General features: G+C 41.3%; 1 protein-coding gene across 1 annotated transcript; it reads right to left on the reverse strand.

The window, feature by feature from the left end:
- Positions 1-1762: 1762 nt before the first annotated feature.
- On the reverse strand, positions 1763-13195 carry LOC137420824 (uncharacterized; the record flags this gene model as incomplete). The annotated part of the gene is given in 7 exon segments (XM_068106236.2): positions 1763-3607; positions 4010-5652; positions 10658-10818; positions 11879-12046; positions 12272-12325; positions 12483-12600; positions 12777-13195. Coding segments are annotated over 7 exon segments (2600 nt in total), but the record flags the coding sequence as incomplete, so codon positions are not given.
- Positions 13196-17020: the final 3825 nt, after the last annotated feature.

A 17020-nucleotide genomic window follows, 5' to 3' on the forward strand; every position in this document is an offset into this window, starting at 1 on the left:
AGTCATCATCGCACATTTTCCCCCTAAAATGGCCATTTTGTATCTCTTTCATTGGCTCCACGCAGTTATCATGGCAACATTTATCTTGAATTGAACTCGACACATGGTTATTGGAAAGGCTGCTCTGTCCATGGGCCATGTCTCTATTCCATGCACAAGTATTGACCACTCTCTATCAAGTATGCTCCATACACGTCCTTTCCTATTTCTTCCCAAACTTTGCCCTCCACCTTTCTCAATTTTGACTCCCTCTACCCCTACACCTCCCCACCACTAGCTAGTATTTAATAAAGAGATAGGCAATTGGTTCACTTCTGTCTGTGTCTACAAATGTCAGTTTATGATGGAGGAACAACGTATTTAAATTGAATGTTACACAACCTATTTTGAACAAGAATCAGAAAACAAACCTGTAGTTTATTAGTACTTTGTCTTTGAATTTGTCCCGAATGCACATGTGCAGAGATGAGTGACATAACATTTTTAGTCTGTCTGCCTGTCAGTCAAAGAAACAAAATTGAAAAATCATTCCAAACAGGAAACTTACTGTTTTAATGGATGCCAAAAGGACACAAACAAGCAAGAGGAACTAATATAATGTGTTAGATAGGGTGGTGTAAGAGCCACGGCGCCAACGACAGTAAAGTTCCGGAATTAATTTTTGTTCTAAGACCTTCAAAATCCTTATTTTATTTCAATTTATTTATATACTTAAACACTTCTTCCTACTCTTCCCTTTAAAAGGGATGAGGTCCAACGGCATCAATATTCTGCCCTACCTTGATCACAACACTCCTCCACTCTCCTCTGTCCTCAGGTACTTCTCACCACCCTACAACCACCCCCAATTTACTGATATTCCTCTTCACACAATCCTCCCATCATAACTGCAGTCTACCTCTTCCTCCTATCTAGCTCCCTGAACCTATCCGCTCTCTTTGCCATTCTCTCTTCTCCCATCTGCACCAAGTGCCCAGCCCATCTCAGCTGGTATTTCACCAATGTCATCGTCAAGCTTATCTGCACAACAATCTACTCCCTCAGTTCATCTATTCTCCTTCTATCCACCCTCTTCACTCCCACAATCCTCCTGACCCAGCTGTTCTTGCAAACCTGCAGCCTCTGTTGTTGTCACTCTGTCAGTGCCACCATCTCCAGACAGTAAAAATAGGCCAGCATTACACACGACATCAGAACCTTTCCTTTAAATCTCCTTGATATATTTCTGTCTGCCATTATTACTCCCTCCACACAATCACACCCACCCGAATCCTCCTCTGCACTTCTGCTTCGGACTTACCATCCCGGGTCTCCCCCCCCCCCCCCCCCCCGATACTCGAACCTATTTCCTTGACTGATCCTCTTCCCCTCTAACCTGATATTCATTTCTTTTCTATGCTGCCCGACCCACATTACCTCAATGTTTTCCATACTCATCCCAACACTGTAGAACACAAATCGCCTTCTTAATGCTTCCAAAAACCTCCAGTTTTGCAGTACTTAGACATATAAATTAAGGTGGTGTCCAAGACTATCAACAGCGCTAAATTCCGGAATTCTTTTTATTCGGCCTTTAAAACAATTATTTTATTTTAACTTGAATAATATGCTTGAAAACTGCGCGGGGTAATGTGTTTTGTGAACTCTCTAGTGTTACTACCTGACATAGATGTTATCAGCATTGGCAAATTCCATAATTGGTCATGTTTTCCATAATTGGTTAACCACTAATGATTTCTAATTGAATAAAACTAGAGCAAAATTAAGCACAGAAAATTTCCACATTTATTGTATCATCAAACACTTCCATTTGTATTAGAATGGTGAAAAGATATATCATCTCATCCACCATCTCAATGTTAGCAAAATGCAATTCACAGTGAGTTACACAGCTAAACCTATTTACAATCTTTACTACTTTTTATAAACAAAATATGTTGACATAATTGAGAATATTTTTGATTCTGATGTACCTCAAATCTTTACAGAGCATCAGTGCTGCTGAAGCAGTTTCTTGGCAAGGGTTATATGGGTGGTTTGCCATTGCCTCCCAGTGTTGCTTGTCCGTGCTCTAGTCCTCTTCAAACGCCAAGCATCAAGCAAGGAAGCAGCACGTACCGTTTTTAAAGTCTTTGGTATGACTCGGCCGTGGTTCGAACTGTCGTCCTCCAAGATTCGGAGCGGACGCTCTTGAGTCTGGTCAATTGAGAATATTTTACAGAAATTCCAAGTCGATGCTCACACTTGCCAAGCACCACAATGGGATGAGAAAGAATAATCATCTCATTTTCAACAAATCAGAAACGTTTACCAACACACATCGTATTCATGACACATACTTGTCAAGAAGTATGCAAATGATATGATGCAGGAAAAAAAAAATGGGATGGGGTGGGGTTTGGAAAAGGTCTTTATAATCAGCAGTTAAAACACCTACTATGTTAATGAGAAGTTTCATATGTCACACACCCCTGTAGGAAAATAAAAAATAAAAACATACCCTCAAGAAAACACTGAGGCATAAAATGACTAAGAAAGGATCCCAGTATGCTCAGGCAATGAACATTTGGACGACAAAATCAATGGGACTTGTGTCCGAAATACTTCCTTATTCACAAGATTTTGTCTTCTCAGACCATTTCCAGTTTTCAAACAAGCAAAACATCCGTGGATGAGTCTTCGGGTGTGATGGTGAAGTGGTGAAGTAGTGAATGTTGTGAAGAGTAATCTGAACACCAAAAATAAATATTAAGTTGAATTTTAGCGATTATTTTGAAAATTAATAAGAGCTCCAATCTTATAACTTCTCATTTTCTTGTTCAGGTTGGAAACAAAATTGCCTGAAATTGAAAAAAACATTTATCTGTAAATATTGCAGGAGGGATTTAAACAATACAAAGAAGATATAAAGAAAAAAACAGATTAAACACGTAGGATGGTCCTTGGAAATCTGCTCAACAAAACCTATCCCACACATCAAAGAGAATCCCATATTCGGTGTTCTTAGTATTGCAAGCCTTTGGAAGAAACCGAGAAACGGAAACACAAGACAAACAAAAAAAAATCTGTAATCTTTATTACAACAGGGATCTGCAAACAGATGCAAAAAAAAAAAAAAAAAAAAAAAAAAAAAATTGCAAAATCAAAGTAAGCCTGGAATTTGGGAATCCTACAAAAGTTAAAGGCTGGTGGTCAAAGGGGAAGAGATCACCTAATAACTGAAAAGGACGTGAGAACTGTTGGATATGATAGAAACTTTAGTGGTCAAGTGACAGACTTGAACATTTTAAAGAAGTTGGAAGGTTATGGGGCTTTGTGAGTGTTACTGTGGGGCGACTTCATCGAGGAAGCAGGAGAGATTTTTAGAGCTGTACATTTTAAAAAGTTACACAGAGGACTGAGGAATCTGCAAACAACAATAACAAAAAAAAAAACCCAGAACAAGTTGGGAATTTGGGGGAACCGGACACATTTTAATTTAAAATAATAAAAAAAAACCTCAACCTCTGTCGGAGTTTACTCAGATCTCCAGTCTCCATTTCAATGCTCGAGGTCATTTTCTGTGTTGGCTTAACGACGGGAACGAGCTGGCGAGAGTGAGTGACCCCTAGGGTTAGAAGGGTGCAAGGAAAAAGGCAACAATAACGAAATCACAGCGTTGGAGTGGATGGATGTGTATGACAATAACAGATGGAGGAACGAGTGTGGCAGAGTGAGAATAACAGCACGAAAGAGTTACAGACATTCAGATTAACAGGTAGTTTACTGTCAATCAGATTCATCATTAAAGTATAATGTTCTGAATATAGGAGATCAAATTGATGGCAGTGTGAGCTAGTTAGCATCTAACAGGAAATGGGGAGAGACCTGAAAATCCATGATATTGAAATCGGCACTCAACAATAATTAACAGGTGGAGATAAGAATGTTGATGTACGAGCTATTTTATGGAGGTTATGTGAAGGTTCAAATGTTCTGTTATTGTGAAATTTGTGGTTGACAAATTTACCTTGTTGCTGTTGATCTCCTGCGCCGCCCACTTCCCGGTTCCTTACCCGATCTACGGACCCCTCGCCTCCCAACACCCCTCCGGTTGGAAGAGGAAGAAGAATCTGAATCCGAGGAAGAAGAAGAATCAGATACCGGAGATGATGATGATGAAGTTGACGACAAAGATGAAGAAGATTCTCGTGACCGATGCCTTTTTCTTCCTTCTCCTTTTGTTCTCCTCCTTGCATGTTTGCGAGAGCGGCTGTCCCCTCTGCTCCTTTTCTCATGCTCATCACGCTGTAATCTCCGGTCCTCTTGCTCCCCACATCGTTCATTTCGTCCCTCAGTCTTGGAAGACTTATGACGATCCCTGTCTCGTGTTCGAACATCTCCCTGGCGCTCTCGAGCACCTCTCCTCTGCGGCATATCCTCCTGTGACAGTCTCTCACGCTTCTTTTTCTCCTGTGGCTCTCTCTCTGCCGAACCTCTCTCTCTTGATGTTCTGTCTCTTTTCTTAGTGTGTGAATGGATCTCTCTCACTCGATCTCGTTCTCTCGTCGCTTCTGTAGTGGCTAGAACTTTATGGTAAAACTCCACTATCCTCTCACTCTCAAACTCCACTATCCTCTCACTCTCAAACTCCACTATCCTCTCACTCTCAAACTCCACTATCCTCTCACTCCCAAATTGTCGTCCAATTTCCCCGCACTGCTTGGTTTCTTGTTCACCCATTTTCCGCCCTCTTTCCAGAACAACAACTCTGCTCCCTCGGCTCTCCACAGCCAGTTGCTCTGTCTTGAGGTCATCAGGATTTACATTTTTACTTCTTTTCCAGCCCTCTTTACCAATTTCTCTTGCTTTTCCTGTATCCATTTTGCTTGCCGGATTGTTTTCTTTCAGTCGCTCAATCTCATCTTTTTTTAATTTTTCGGAAACCTCTGCTTTCCCTTTTTCAATATCTTCAAGATTTTCATTTTCTCTTTCAGTCAACTTATTATATTTGTTCTCTTTTGCACATGCTCTTTCTCCCAGCTTATTGCTCTTACAATCTGGACCCCTCTCTTCTAGCTGTTCATTGTCTCTCCCTCTTTTGTCTTCTTTTCTGTTATTTTTATTTTTTTCAGCCTTGATATCTTTTCCACTACCCATATGTGGAGCGTATTCGGTTTCTCGCTCTTTCTTGTTTTCTCTCCCAATCTCATCACCTTCCTGTTTTTCTCCTCTACGTATTTCCCGAACAGCTCTCTCTTTTCCACTCTCAATTGTTCGCTCACTCTTTCTCTCTTGCTCTTGTTTATTCACACTCTGCCTCTTCACCTTGGTTTCCCTGACACTCTCATTTATCCTCTCATGGACTCTCTCCTTTTTGCTGTCTTCTGACTTTAGTCTCTCTCTTTCCCGATCTCTCTTACCTTCTCTTCCGATGTCTCCAAATCGTTCACTCTTTCCCTCCCGCTTACTTTCTCCTGATCTTTCACTTTCCCTCCCTCGCTCTTTTTTCCTACTGTTCCGCTTTTCTTTCCGCTTCATCTTTCTCCTCTTCTTCTTGTGCTTTCTTTCACCACTTGGAGAAGGAGAGCATGGAGAACGCGAGTGAGAGTGGGAACCCAAAGAACTGGAGGAAGAACGAGATCGTGAAGGAGAGCGACATTTGGCAGGTGTCTATGATGAAGGAAAGGAAAGAAGACAATGGAAGAAGAATTGTTATGAGGTTGTAACAAAATAGCGAAATGAAAAAAAATAAAACGGCAAAGTTTTGAGTAATACATGTTAATGTAAAAAATGTTTTTAATGAATATACAGGTAGTGCATGTTAACTTATATTGGTCATGTTTCTCTTCATTATCCTTTTTGTTAGGTTGATCTGTTTGGTGTTCATATCTGAGCGCAGAGCTAATGATGTTGGAATCCCATGATCAAATTCCATAATATTACATCAGCGTGCCAATTTTATACTGTCTAATATCTTTGCCCTGCATATGGCATGTACCAACTTCTCTATGATCCTCCATAATTTGACACTTTTATCTATAAAATAAAATCGTTTTGCCCTCATACAAGAGTTTTGGCCACAATGGCATCCCATTTGTGCATCTGTTTACATGTTTCACAATATTAATATTAAAAACCTCCTAAATCAATCTTATTTTTAAGCACAAGTCTTAGATATGTTAAAGGAAGAAAACACAAAGAATACCTACCTGCCATTGCAAACAAAAATAAACAAATAAAAATTTCAACATGTGTTCAGGAAACATGGAGTTAAAAAAAAACACATTCTTAAGGCAAATGTGCAAGCTATGTTCTCACAAGAGAACCAATGAGAGAAACCCAGTCATCCGTTCAGAATTTTTTTTTAGCTCTGCCAGCTCTCAAACAATAAGAGCACAAATGGCACCATTCTTGAAACAGAAAAGATGCTTCAATACCAAATTAATTTTCAAATAATTATATATTAAGATATTCCGCTCACAAGGTTCAGACATACATGGCGGCGGCCATCTTGGATTTTGACGTGGCGACCCAATTTTCAATAGCGTTCTTCCTTATGCGCAGATACACCCACACACCGGATTAGAAGTTAGTAGTTCGTTTATTAGTCCCCTACCGGTGTACACCGGAGGGGACTATAGGTTTGCACGCCGTCCCTCCGTCCGTCAGTCCGTTAGTCCGTCACGCAAAGAACAGTTTTCCGGACTTTTTTTCTAAACGCTTAATGCTAATGATTTCACACTTGGCACATGGTTTCCTCATGATATGTTACAGGTCAAGTTCGAATTTCACGACGTTTCGATCATTTCTAACAAAGTTATGGCACTTTGAACTTTGGTAATTCTGATAATTCTGATGATCCTTAACTCGGTGCCATTTTAAGCTTTAATTTCCTTTAAAAACCAATTTCTCTGCAATAATAGGACCGATTGAGATAAAATTCTCACCATATGATGGACTCGGTCTGTAGAATATTTTAATGGTAATTATGACGTCACAGGTCACGTGGTTCGGTCGCCATATTGTTTTTTGTGAAAACACGAAAACCCCTTTTTCTCTGCAATGGGCTGAACAGATCGAGGCCAAACTTTGCAGGCAAAATCGCATACCCATGACGAACAAAAAAGTCAGTGAGCATGACGTCATGCGTCACATGGTTTCAGAGTTATGACGTTTTTAAGCATGAACCTTTAAAACCGAGCTCCTCCCTCATTTTTGATCCAATCGAGGGGAAACTTCAAAGATCTGTTCAACACTAAAATGTCCTTTTGGAATTTGCGATAGGGCACGTGGTTTGGCAGATATCGTTAATTAAACGAAAATATTTTTTAAAATGGATATCTCTTGAATCGCTAGTACCTCAGACCGTGAGTTGGTAATAATTTATATAATTCACACAGTGCAATACGTGCAGACCGCTCCACGGAGCGACCTTGCGAGCTTATCAACGAGGCGAGGCGTGACACACGTGTCTCAGCATACCTCAGATCAAGTTTGAAAACCAGCATCAACCGTGCATAAATTTGCATATTCGATCATTTTTGACAAGGTTATGGCACTTTGAACTTTGGTAGGGGACATGTATTGCAGCGCAATACTCAGAATGCTTGTTTTTCAATATATTTCGCTCACAAGGTTCAGACATATATATGGTGGTGGCCATCTTGGATTTTAACGTGGTGACCCAATTTTCAATAACGTTCTTCCTTATGCCTAGATACACCCACACACCAGATTAGAAGTTGGTACTTCGCTTATTTTTCAAGATATTCCGCTCACAAGGTTCAGACATACATGGCGGCGGCCATCTTGGATTTTGACGTGGGTTGCACCACACACCAAATTCGAATGCGGTCTTTCGCTTACGCACACACGTACGCACGCACAGGCAAACGGGAAAACCATAGTCCCCCTTTCGCTCCGCGGTGCGACGGGGGACAAAAATGTCCATGACAGACTTTTCTGTAAATGCACCAGAAATCTGGTTCTTGCTATTGAGCAACTAATATATCCAAAATATTACAAAGTATTGTTAAGGGTTCGGCGGGGGTCGCCCACTCCCGGCCGATGACGAAGATAACTCTGCAGCACGATGGGTTGCTAAGCAACCACAGACGCCATCTGAGACGATTAATTTAGGTAGGATTCTGCGTCCAAATCCCACTTTAACTTTCCCGCAAATTAATCACACCAGATAAGCAATGTGCTTCCCAACGCTACACTGCTGTCAATCAACATGGCCCAGTGATATCATAAGTGGAGCGTTTGCTGATGTCTAACCATAATGAAATGGTGGGGAGGAATTGACTTCTCGCATTGACTTATTGTTGGTGGTTTTATCATCTTTGATATCGGATTATTGCTTTGATTCCTTTGGGAAAGGTAACTTTATTCTTTTGATTCTCATGATTTTACAAGTTTCACGAGTTTTGCAAGTTTATGGGTCTACTGTCTTATGTGTCCATCTTATGCGTCTGACTGACCGTGGCACAGGAATGTGGAAATGTATTGGTTCATGGTTTGGCATTCGCCATTTCTGCATTGTCTGTCTGCATTTGGGCTCCCTCCCTTGCGTAGCACAGGCACCTCGCGAGTGCTATATATAGCTCAGTGGACCGACAACATGTACATTGTACAGTGAGTGCTACGGAGCAGTTCCAATCTCGTATCGAGGAATCACATTGTGTTACGGGGCCAGTCGAAGACTAGTGGCTTTGCGTGCATTTTCCGTATGCACTTTTTCCCAAATTCCCAAATCTAATGACTTTTAAGGGCCTTAAAACCAGAGTTTCAAATATAATGACTTTTAATGATGTGCGGGAACCGAGTACCCCTAGCACAATGAAATACCGACTTCTTTCCTGGAAGTCCTAGCAGTGTCCATTTGTTTTATACCTCTCCAAACTCCCCCTCCCCCAAGCCCTCTCCCTCCCACAGATCTTCCGATGTCCCTGTTCTCTACAGTTGTACTTGCTTCCCTCTCTCTCCCCATATTGTTTCTGCTCCCTTTATTTTATGTTTTATGTGTCTATGTTTTTTGTCATTAATGTTAGCTCTTATACAAGCCTCAATATTGTATTTAAAAAAAAAAAGAAAAAAAAAGAGAGAGAAAAAGACAGAGAGGATTTAGATGGAGAAGAATCACAAAGATGTTCGAATCTTCTACACAAACAACACATTTCACTCTTCATTGATACGAGGGGAAAGGTAATTTATCTAGCCAAAATACTACAGATATAACGATGCTAAGGATCTCCTATGTGTTGCTATGTGTCTCCCCAGGGTCTCCGAGAACCATAACAGTATAAAAGGCTCTCCTTTTAATCGGTGTATTTCTAAACCATATGAGCTTCTCCACGTACAGGTGCTCACTTCTGCATTTGATTGCTCGTCCGAATGATTTCACTAGGAAATGGACAATTCAAATAAGTACATAGTCTTGAATAGTCTGCTTTTCCACCCTGGCAACGATGTTTATGACGGTGTGATGGAACATGCACAACGGAATGACGGTGTGATGGAACATGTTTATAACAGTGCATGGCTCGCATTAATGCAAATGATTTTACCCAGCTGCTATCCCTTCCATACCTACTTCAGCTCTTGCCCACTAGACCTCCTTGCTCTCTTACCCTTTATATTCCCTCGGCCATCTGTCATCCCCTCTTGAATGCTTCAAAGTTAGTGAACTCTGTCTTCCCATGCAGGAAGGTACCGCTCTCACTTTGACCCTTCAAAGGATTATTTGTCTAACTCTGTCAATTTAATTCTGGCCAACTTGTTGAATTACGTCCTGTCAGTCTGAAAAAATTGTTGCACTCTGTCATTTGGTTCTTCTTTGATTCTTGACTTCTGGATATAGAATAGAAATAGAAAACAGAATTTGACACGAATGCATCGACGCCTCCACCCATGTTAGATACCAACCTGCTGTTACGGTTTACCTCAGAGGACAAATGAAAAATTAAAGGTCACATGAGAGAGCGTGCGGGGAGGCGGGGGGAAGAGAGAAAGAAGAAGAAAGAGACAACATCAGATGCTTCCAAGTCGAGTTATCGTCTGAAAATTATTTTTTCAAAGGGCTACATGACCTCTGATATTTGATCCTCTGGACCCAAACTTTAATCGGTTCATCTTTGTATTAGTCAATAGTTATGCCAAGTTTGGTCAAAATACCTTCAGGTTATTGCAGTAACCAATATGTGCTACCTTCAGCTAAAGGTCACATGACCTTTGACCCCAAAATCTTATCAGTTAATCTTTGTGTCATAGCACATACTTGTACCAAGTTTGGTGAAAATTACATCAGCAGTTCACATGTTATTGCGGTAACAAAATCATCACGCATGGATGGACAACTCAAAAATATAATGCTTCCACATGACCTTTGACCTCAAAATTGAATCAGTTCATCTTTGTGTCATGACACACCTTTCTGTCAAGTTTGGTAAAAAAAAATGTCTTCAGTGGTTCACAGGTTATCACAGTGACACACGGATGGATGGACAACCCGAAAACATAATGTCTCCGGCACCTTCGGCAGTGGAGGCATAAAAATTTAATTTGAAAAGACCCAAAGTGTGAAGGAAAAATATGACAACTGACAACGCTGAATAAATGACACGTTTAAGAAATAAAGCAAGAAGGAGGTAAAATATGAATAAAATGAAAATACCGTTGTCTTAATCGGCCGCTCCTTTCTCTCACTCTCATCCCAACGGCTGCGTCGCTCTTTCCCAGTTGTTACTCTTCCACCTTCTTTTTCAAGTTCTCTCCCCAAACTTCCAGCATGATTAGCAGCAGGTGTTTCTGAAGTGTCAAGTGTTGTGTTAAGGTCTTGCAAAAAAGGAAAGGAAGAAAAAGTGCACCAGAATAAGTGTGGTTAAGTTAAGATTATATTTGGAGCCAGTAGCATAAAACACGAACATGGCCAGGGAAAAAAATAATCTAATAAACACTAATAAATTTCATACAAAACCTTAGCAATCCTGCCAGTATTCCAGCATTAAAGGTTATCCATTTTTTTTACCATGCGCACGTAAAGTAAAAAGTGGGATTAAGCAATTGGTTCACATCTGTCTGTCTATCTATCTACAAACGCCGGTTTATAATAAAGGAACATCTTAATTTCAATTTAATGTTATATTTTGCACACAAATCGGAAAACAAACTTGTAGTTGAACAGTGCTTTGGCTCTGAATTTGACATGAACGCACATGCACGCAGAGAGGAGCAAGATATATATTTTTTACTTTGCCTGTCTGGCAGTGAAACAAAATTGAAAATCATTCCAAACGGGAAACAAACACCAGGCACGACAAACTCGTATAACGTGTTAGACAAGGTGGTGTATAAATAAAACACTGGCATCTACAGCAGGAGAGTTCCGCTTTTTTTTCTACGACCTTTAACGTATTTATTTCATTTTAATTGAATTATATAGATGAACACTACAGAACATAAGTTGCCTTTTTGCCATTTTCAAAACTCTCTGTTCAGCAGTACTTGGACATGTTAGATAAGGTGGTGTGTAAGACTGCAACAAGAGTGCTAAACTTCCGGAATTATTTTTATACAACCTTCAAATCATTTTATTTCGATTGCATTATATACTTCAGCATTGTGCAGGATAAGGTAATGAACTCCAGTTATGCATGCAAATAAATGGCCGAATATTTGGACCTTTTTGAAGGTCCATAAAACCATAACCATAAAAACCTAACCATAAAAAATAGGTGTGTTCCACACATATTTTATGAAGTTGCAGTGAAGCAACTTGACTCGAGTTGACTTGACAAGCCTATTTAGCCCACTGCAGGATGAAGGCCTCCATCTGTATGACAGTATGGGAAAAAAAAAAATGCAATGGGAATTTGACACTCCAGTTACAGCTCACCATGCACAAAGAAAGCTTCTTGTTTACGCCTGATTCTTTCTTGGAGCTCATCGTCATCAGTTTCTGAGAATGATGAGGTGTCTGCATCGCCTGCTGTCTCCCCCATCATTCTTTCCCCTTCTGTAAGCCCCTCGCCCTCGCTTTCAGACCCGTATTGTCCAAGGCCACCTGTTGGAGTTCAAGCTAACATTATTCTTTTTATTCAAATGGCACTGGTGCACTCAGAATTTTACGTTCAACAAGACTAATATATCTGGTTCAATGATTAAACAATTATTGCATTTTCAAAATAAGTGTTAATTCTCGAATAAGCTAAACAATGCATGTATGCAATGGCAATAACAGTGACAATGTGCTACAAAACCTATTAAAAGAAGAGCAAATGATACTTACTAAGTCCACCGAGGTTACCCGTTGCAACAGACCATACCAACTGCTTAGGGGGGGCTTTGAGCAGAGGAAAAACAGGTTAACGCGTTGCCCTAGCTCCAAATTGGCCCAGTCAAGTTTGCTCTAAACATCCGCACATACACAAATGGCCCGCAGTGAGTACCACACCTCCATTTTAATTAGCGAACCCATTCTGTCACCAGATCAAACTTACCTTTCTGTCTTGCAGCCTTTTTGCAAGCTTTCCTCCTCTCTTCCGCAGCCACCGTAGCCATTTCTTCATTTGTGACTTCCAATAACACCTCTGTCAGAATCACCTTTACCATGGAAACCTGCAATCACATTTCCAGTAAGAAAATCAAATTGAGGCAACTGGAGCCAGAACCCCTTTCTTCACTCCCCCTTCCCCTTATGAACTGAATGTGCTTTGACCAGATTTCCTAGGTCTCATCCTACTGTAACAGGTCAGAAAAAAAGTAAAATATGAAAAGGAAAGAAGAGCATATACCATTAAAATTTGCTTTTCTTCTTCGGTAATTTCTTCTTCTGTTTCAGATTCGCTGTTTCTATCCGGATAATTAGTGTTTGTTGTTTCTACTGCTGCGTCCTCCTTCACGTTTGAATCACCATCTACAGTACTTTTCTCTTCTTCCTTCTCCATTCCTTCGTTTGCCATTTTCTTGATGTCCTCACTATCACTAATAATATTTTCCAATTCCCTTTGAGTTCTCTCTTGTCTTGTTGTTGTCTCTCCAATTTCCTTTTCATCCACGCCATCCCCTTTTGATGCTTCCACTTCGATCATTCCTCCATCTCCCACGTCATTTGGTTCCTCTTCCTCTTCCTTCACTCGACCCTCCCCAATGTCTCCTACAAATGTTTGTTGTCTTACTCTTGTCTCCATTTCTTCTTCTTCCTCTTCATCATTTGAATCCTAGAATAAGGAAAAAAAAGAGAAAAGAATCATATTATAAATAGGAATACATGTCAGTATTTCATTCATCAAAATATGAACTGTTCCTTAGCCCTTCTCCCACGAAGCAGAACACGGGGTTCTGCAATTGTGGGTGTTTTGTGTGTCCAGGCCATAAATATTTTTTTTACCATTTGAGCTTTTACCATCAAATTTTCAACAAACATTTATAATGCGAATATGGAGAACACGAATTTAAAATCTATATACTCGTATATAATAGGCTAATGCTGTCTGTCTCTCTGTCTGTCTGTCCCACCCTGAAACATGGAAACACTTCTCAGAGAGAAAAAAAAAATACAAACAGTTGCTTAAAATGAATCCAAACCTCCAGGAAAATTACAATTTTTTCAATCGGACCAAAAATTTAACCTGGGCGTTGTGCATGGCAACAGACCGCAGCTTTGAACACTCGCGAATTACAAAAAAAGTATATTTGCTGTTAAGAAATATACCAAGCTATATTTGCTGTTTAGAAATGATTTAGGAATTTCACAATGCCTTATACACTATAATTAATAGGCTAATGATGTCTGTCTTTTCCCCCTAAAACAAGGAAATGAACCTCGGTGACAATAAATTCTGTAAACGTTGCTTCAAATTAATCCACTCTTATGGGAAATTTATAATTACTAGCAGAGTACCTGCCCTATGGGCGGATCTTGTTCCAAGCATGCAACACGTTCTTCTGACACATACTCTTATTTGGGCAGTGTATGAGAAACTGACAGCTCCCTCAGTTGCTCCCGGAAAAAAAACTAACCTGGGTTACGTGCATAAAGCAAAAACATGCCTACTGCTTAGAATTCAAAACACCTCACTACACTGGAAAATGTGGGGACAGGAATACCGTATATACTGTAAAGGGTGGGGACTTGTAATACCCTCTCATACCTGGAGGCCGCGCTACACGATACACATTTACATAGAGAATTTGCGTTCCTCCCTCCTACCCTCCCCCAAGCCGACCAACAAAGATAAAAACACCCCTATACACTAATTGGGGTCGTGTTGATCCTATGTAGCAAGTCTGAATGTAATTAGGCCAAAACTATTGGAGTAGTTGTACGACAAACAAATCACTCGTCCGTTAATTATAATAAGGATTAAGTAAAGGTTGTTGAAATTAATCCAAACCTATGGGAAAATTAAAATACTGCCTCAACTTGACAAATGGTAAAACGGAAAAACGGCATGGAAGTTACGCCATGCGTAGGACCACGTGACTCAACATTCTGCATTCAACGATCTGCGTGACTCAACAGCGGTTGGACCGTGTGTGATTCAACGTTTTGCTGCATTCAAAATCGTCAGTTAAACACGTGTATGAAGACTGCCAGGCTTTGCCGTCACTTGACTCTTGACTTGACTGTGGGCAAAACGAGGAAAAAAAAATTTGGCTAAAATTTTGACATTGGGTCCATCTTGGTGGAATATGCTGCAGTGTTGCACTTCCCCTTCGCTCCCACCTCTTGTTCATATGTGTGTTGTACCGTCCACCAAACAGTGATGACTCCATCTACATCTCACTGTCTGATAATATGGACCAACTTCTATCTACTCATCCCAACTCTCTCTTCCTCATATGTGGTGATTACCTTCGCAAAAGCGGAAGGTTATGTTTTGATCGCTGTGTATTTATTTGTATGTCTGTGTGTGTGTGTGTGTGTATGTTATTCGCATAACTCAAAAAGTATTCAACCGATTCGCATGAAATTTGGTGGGATGATAGGTTATTATCCGGGAACCATTTGATTAGATTTTGGAATCGATCGGGTCAAAGGTCAAGGTCAAGGTCATGAAAAGGTCAAAATCGTCTTTTTACCATAGCGCGGTCAATTTGTGTCCAATTTGTATGAAACTAATGCCAAAATGCTTTGCTACACAGATCTTGTAGTCTTTTATTTTGGCAACAAAAGTAGCTGCGGCGAAGGTATGCGCTCTACCGAGTGCCCGTTCTAGTTTCAATTGTCACCATGCCAGTTGGCTGGGTGTGGGTACCTCTCTCACCAGCCATGGCTCCTCAGCAAAGGACTTCTGCGACTCACTGGGACTGACACAATCTGTCAATTTCCCGACCCGGATCTCAGGCAACGGAGCATCTTCTCTTCTGGACTTGGTTATGACTAACTTCCCTGAAAATGTCTGCTGCTCTTCTTCTGCTCCAATCGGCTCATGTGCTTGTCAAAGTGGACATCTCTCTGACCATTCTCAGGGAGCCTGCTCAACGTCGACGAGTCTGGCATTTCAGTCAGGCCAACTAGCATGGTCTTCAAGCAGCCATCAATCATCTGGACTGGTCTCCCATCTCTACCACCTCTGACATCAACTCATCCTGGGAATTCTTCCAAAGTAAATTGCTCTCTCTCATGCACAGATTTATCCCATCTCGTCTTCAGTTGTTCTAGTGTCATACCCTTCCTCCCGTCCATGGTACACAGAATCTTGTGGTGAGGCTGTTGCCCAGAAACAACTTGCCTTCGCCTCCTGGAAAGCAAATCCAACGGAAGGAAATCTCATTTCCTTTCACAAAGCCCGAAACAAGTGTGTGTCCACCCTCAGGAGAGCCAGGAAACAATATCTCTCCATCCTCAAGACGGAACTCTCTTATCTGTCTCCCTCTTCCAAATCCTGGTGGCGTCTGGTCAAATCTGTTTCTGGTGTTTGTTCCCCCTCCATCCCCTCCCTTACCTCAAACGGCTACACAGCTGACTCCGCACGTGAAAAAGCTGAATGCCTCAACTCTGTGTTTGCCTCTAAATCTTGTGTCCCAAACCCATCCCTCTCTGTACCCACCATACCCAGCTACTCCTGGACTCCGTGTCCTTTCCTCCTGACAAGGTGGAAAAGTTTCTGTCAACCCTCGACTCTGATTCTGCAACTGGACCTGACGGCATCAGCCCACGTGTCCTAAAATCCTGTTCTTCCGCTCTTTCAATCCCTCTCTCTGTTCTCTTCACCCTCTCTTTTGCTCAAGGTCAACTGCCATCTGCTTGGAAATCAGCCAACATCACCGCTTTACACAAAAAAGGTGCAAAAACAGATCCTAGCAACGACAGACCAATTAGCCTTCTCCCAATTATCAGCAAAGTCATGGAATCCATCATTGCTTCGGATATGAAATCTTTCCTCTTCTCCAATGGCTTGATCTCTGATCATCAATTTGGTTTCAGACCAGGTCACTGTACTCTGGACATGCTGCTTGGGCTGTCTCAACAATGGATGGAGGTCCTCAATGCCAAACAGGAAATTAGAGCTGTCTCCCTCGACATATCACGTGCCTTCGATACGGTCTGGCACCCCGCTCTGCTCACCAAACTCTCCTCCTTTGGTATCCATGGAAATCTCCACGCATGGCTTGCGGACTTTCTCTCTAGTCGTAGTCAACGTGTGGCCCTGAATGGATTTCTCTCATCTCCCCTTCCTGTTCTGGCTGGAATTTCCCAAGGCAGTGTTCTGGGCCCTGTGCTTTTTCTTGTCTTCATCAATGATCTCTCCGACTCTCTGGAAAATCCTCTCTATCTCTTTGTTGATGACTCCACTCTCTGCCGTTCCATTCCTCATCCCTCAGGTCGGCAGTCTGCAGCCTCCTCACTCTCTGCAGACCTGGACAAAATCACAGACTGGTCAAACAAGTAGAACATGTCTTTCAATCCTGACAAATCTCACACTCTTACTATGTCTCTCCGAAAAGACCGACTGGAAAACCGTCCCATCTACTTTCTCAACAATCCTCTCCAAGAAGTTCTGTCGCTCAAGCTTTTGGGTCTCACTATCTG

Source organism: Myxine glutinosa, chromosome 2 (assembly GCF_964187855.1).
Source record: "Myxine glutinosa chromosome 2, kmMyxGlut1.1, whole genome shotgun sequence".
Classification (NCBI taxonomy): Eukaryota; Metazoa; Chordata; class Myxini; order Myxiniformes; family Myxinidae; genus Myxine; species Myxine glutinosa.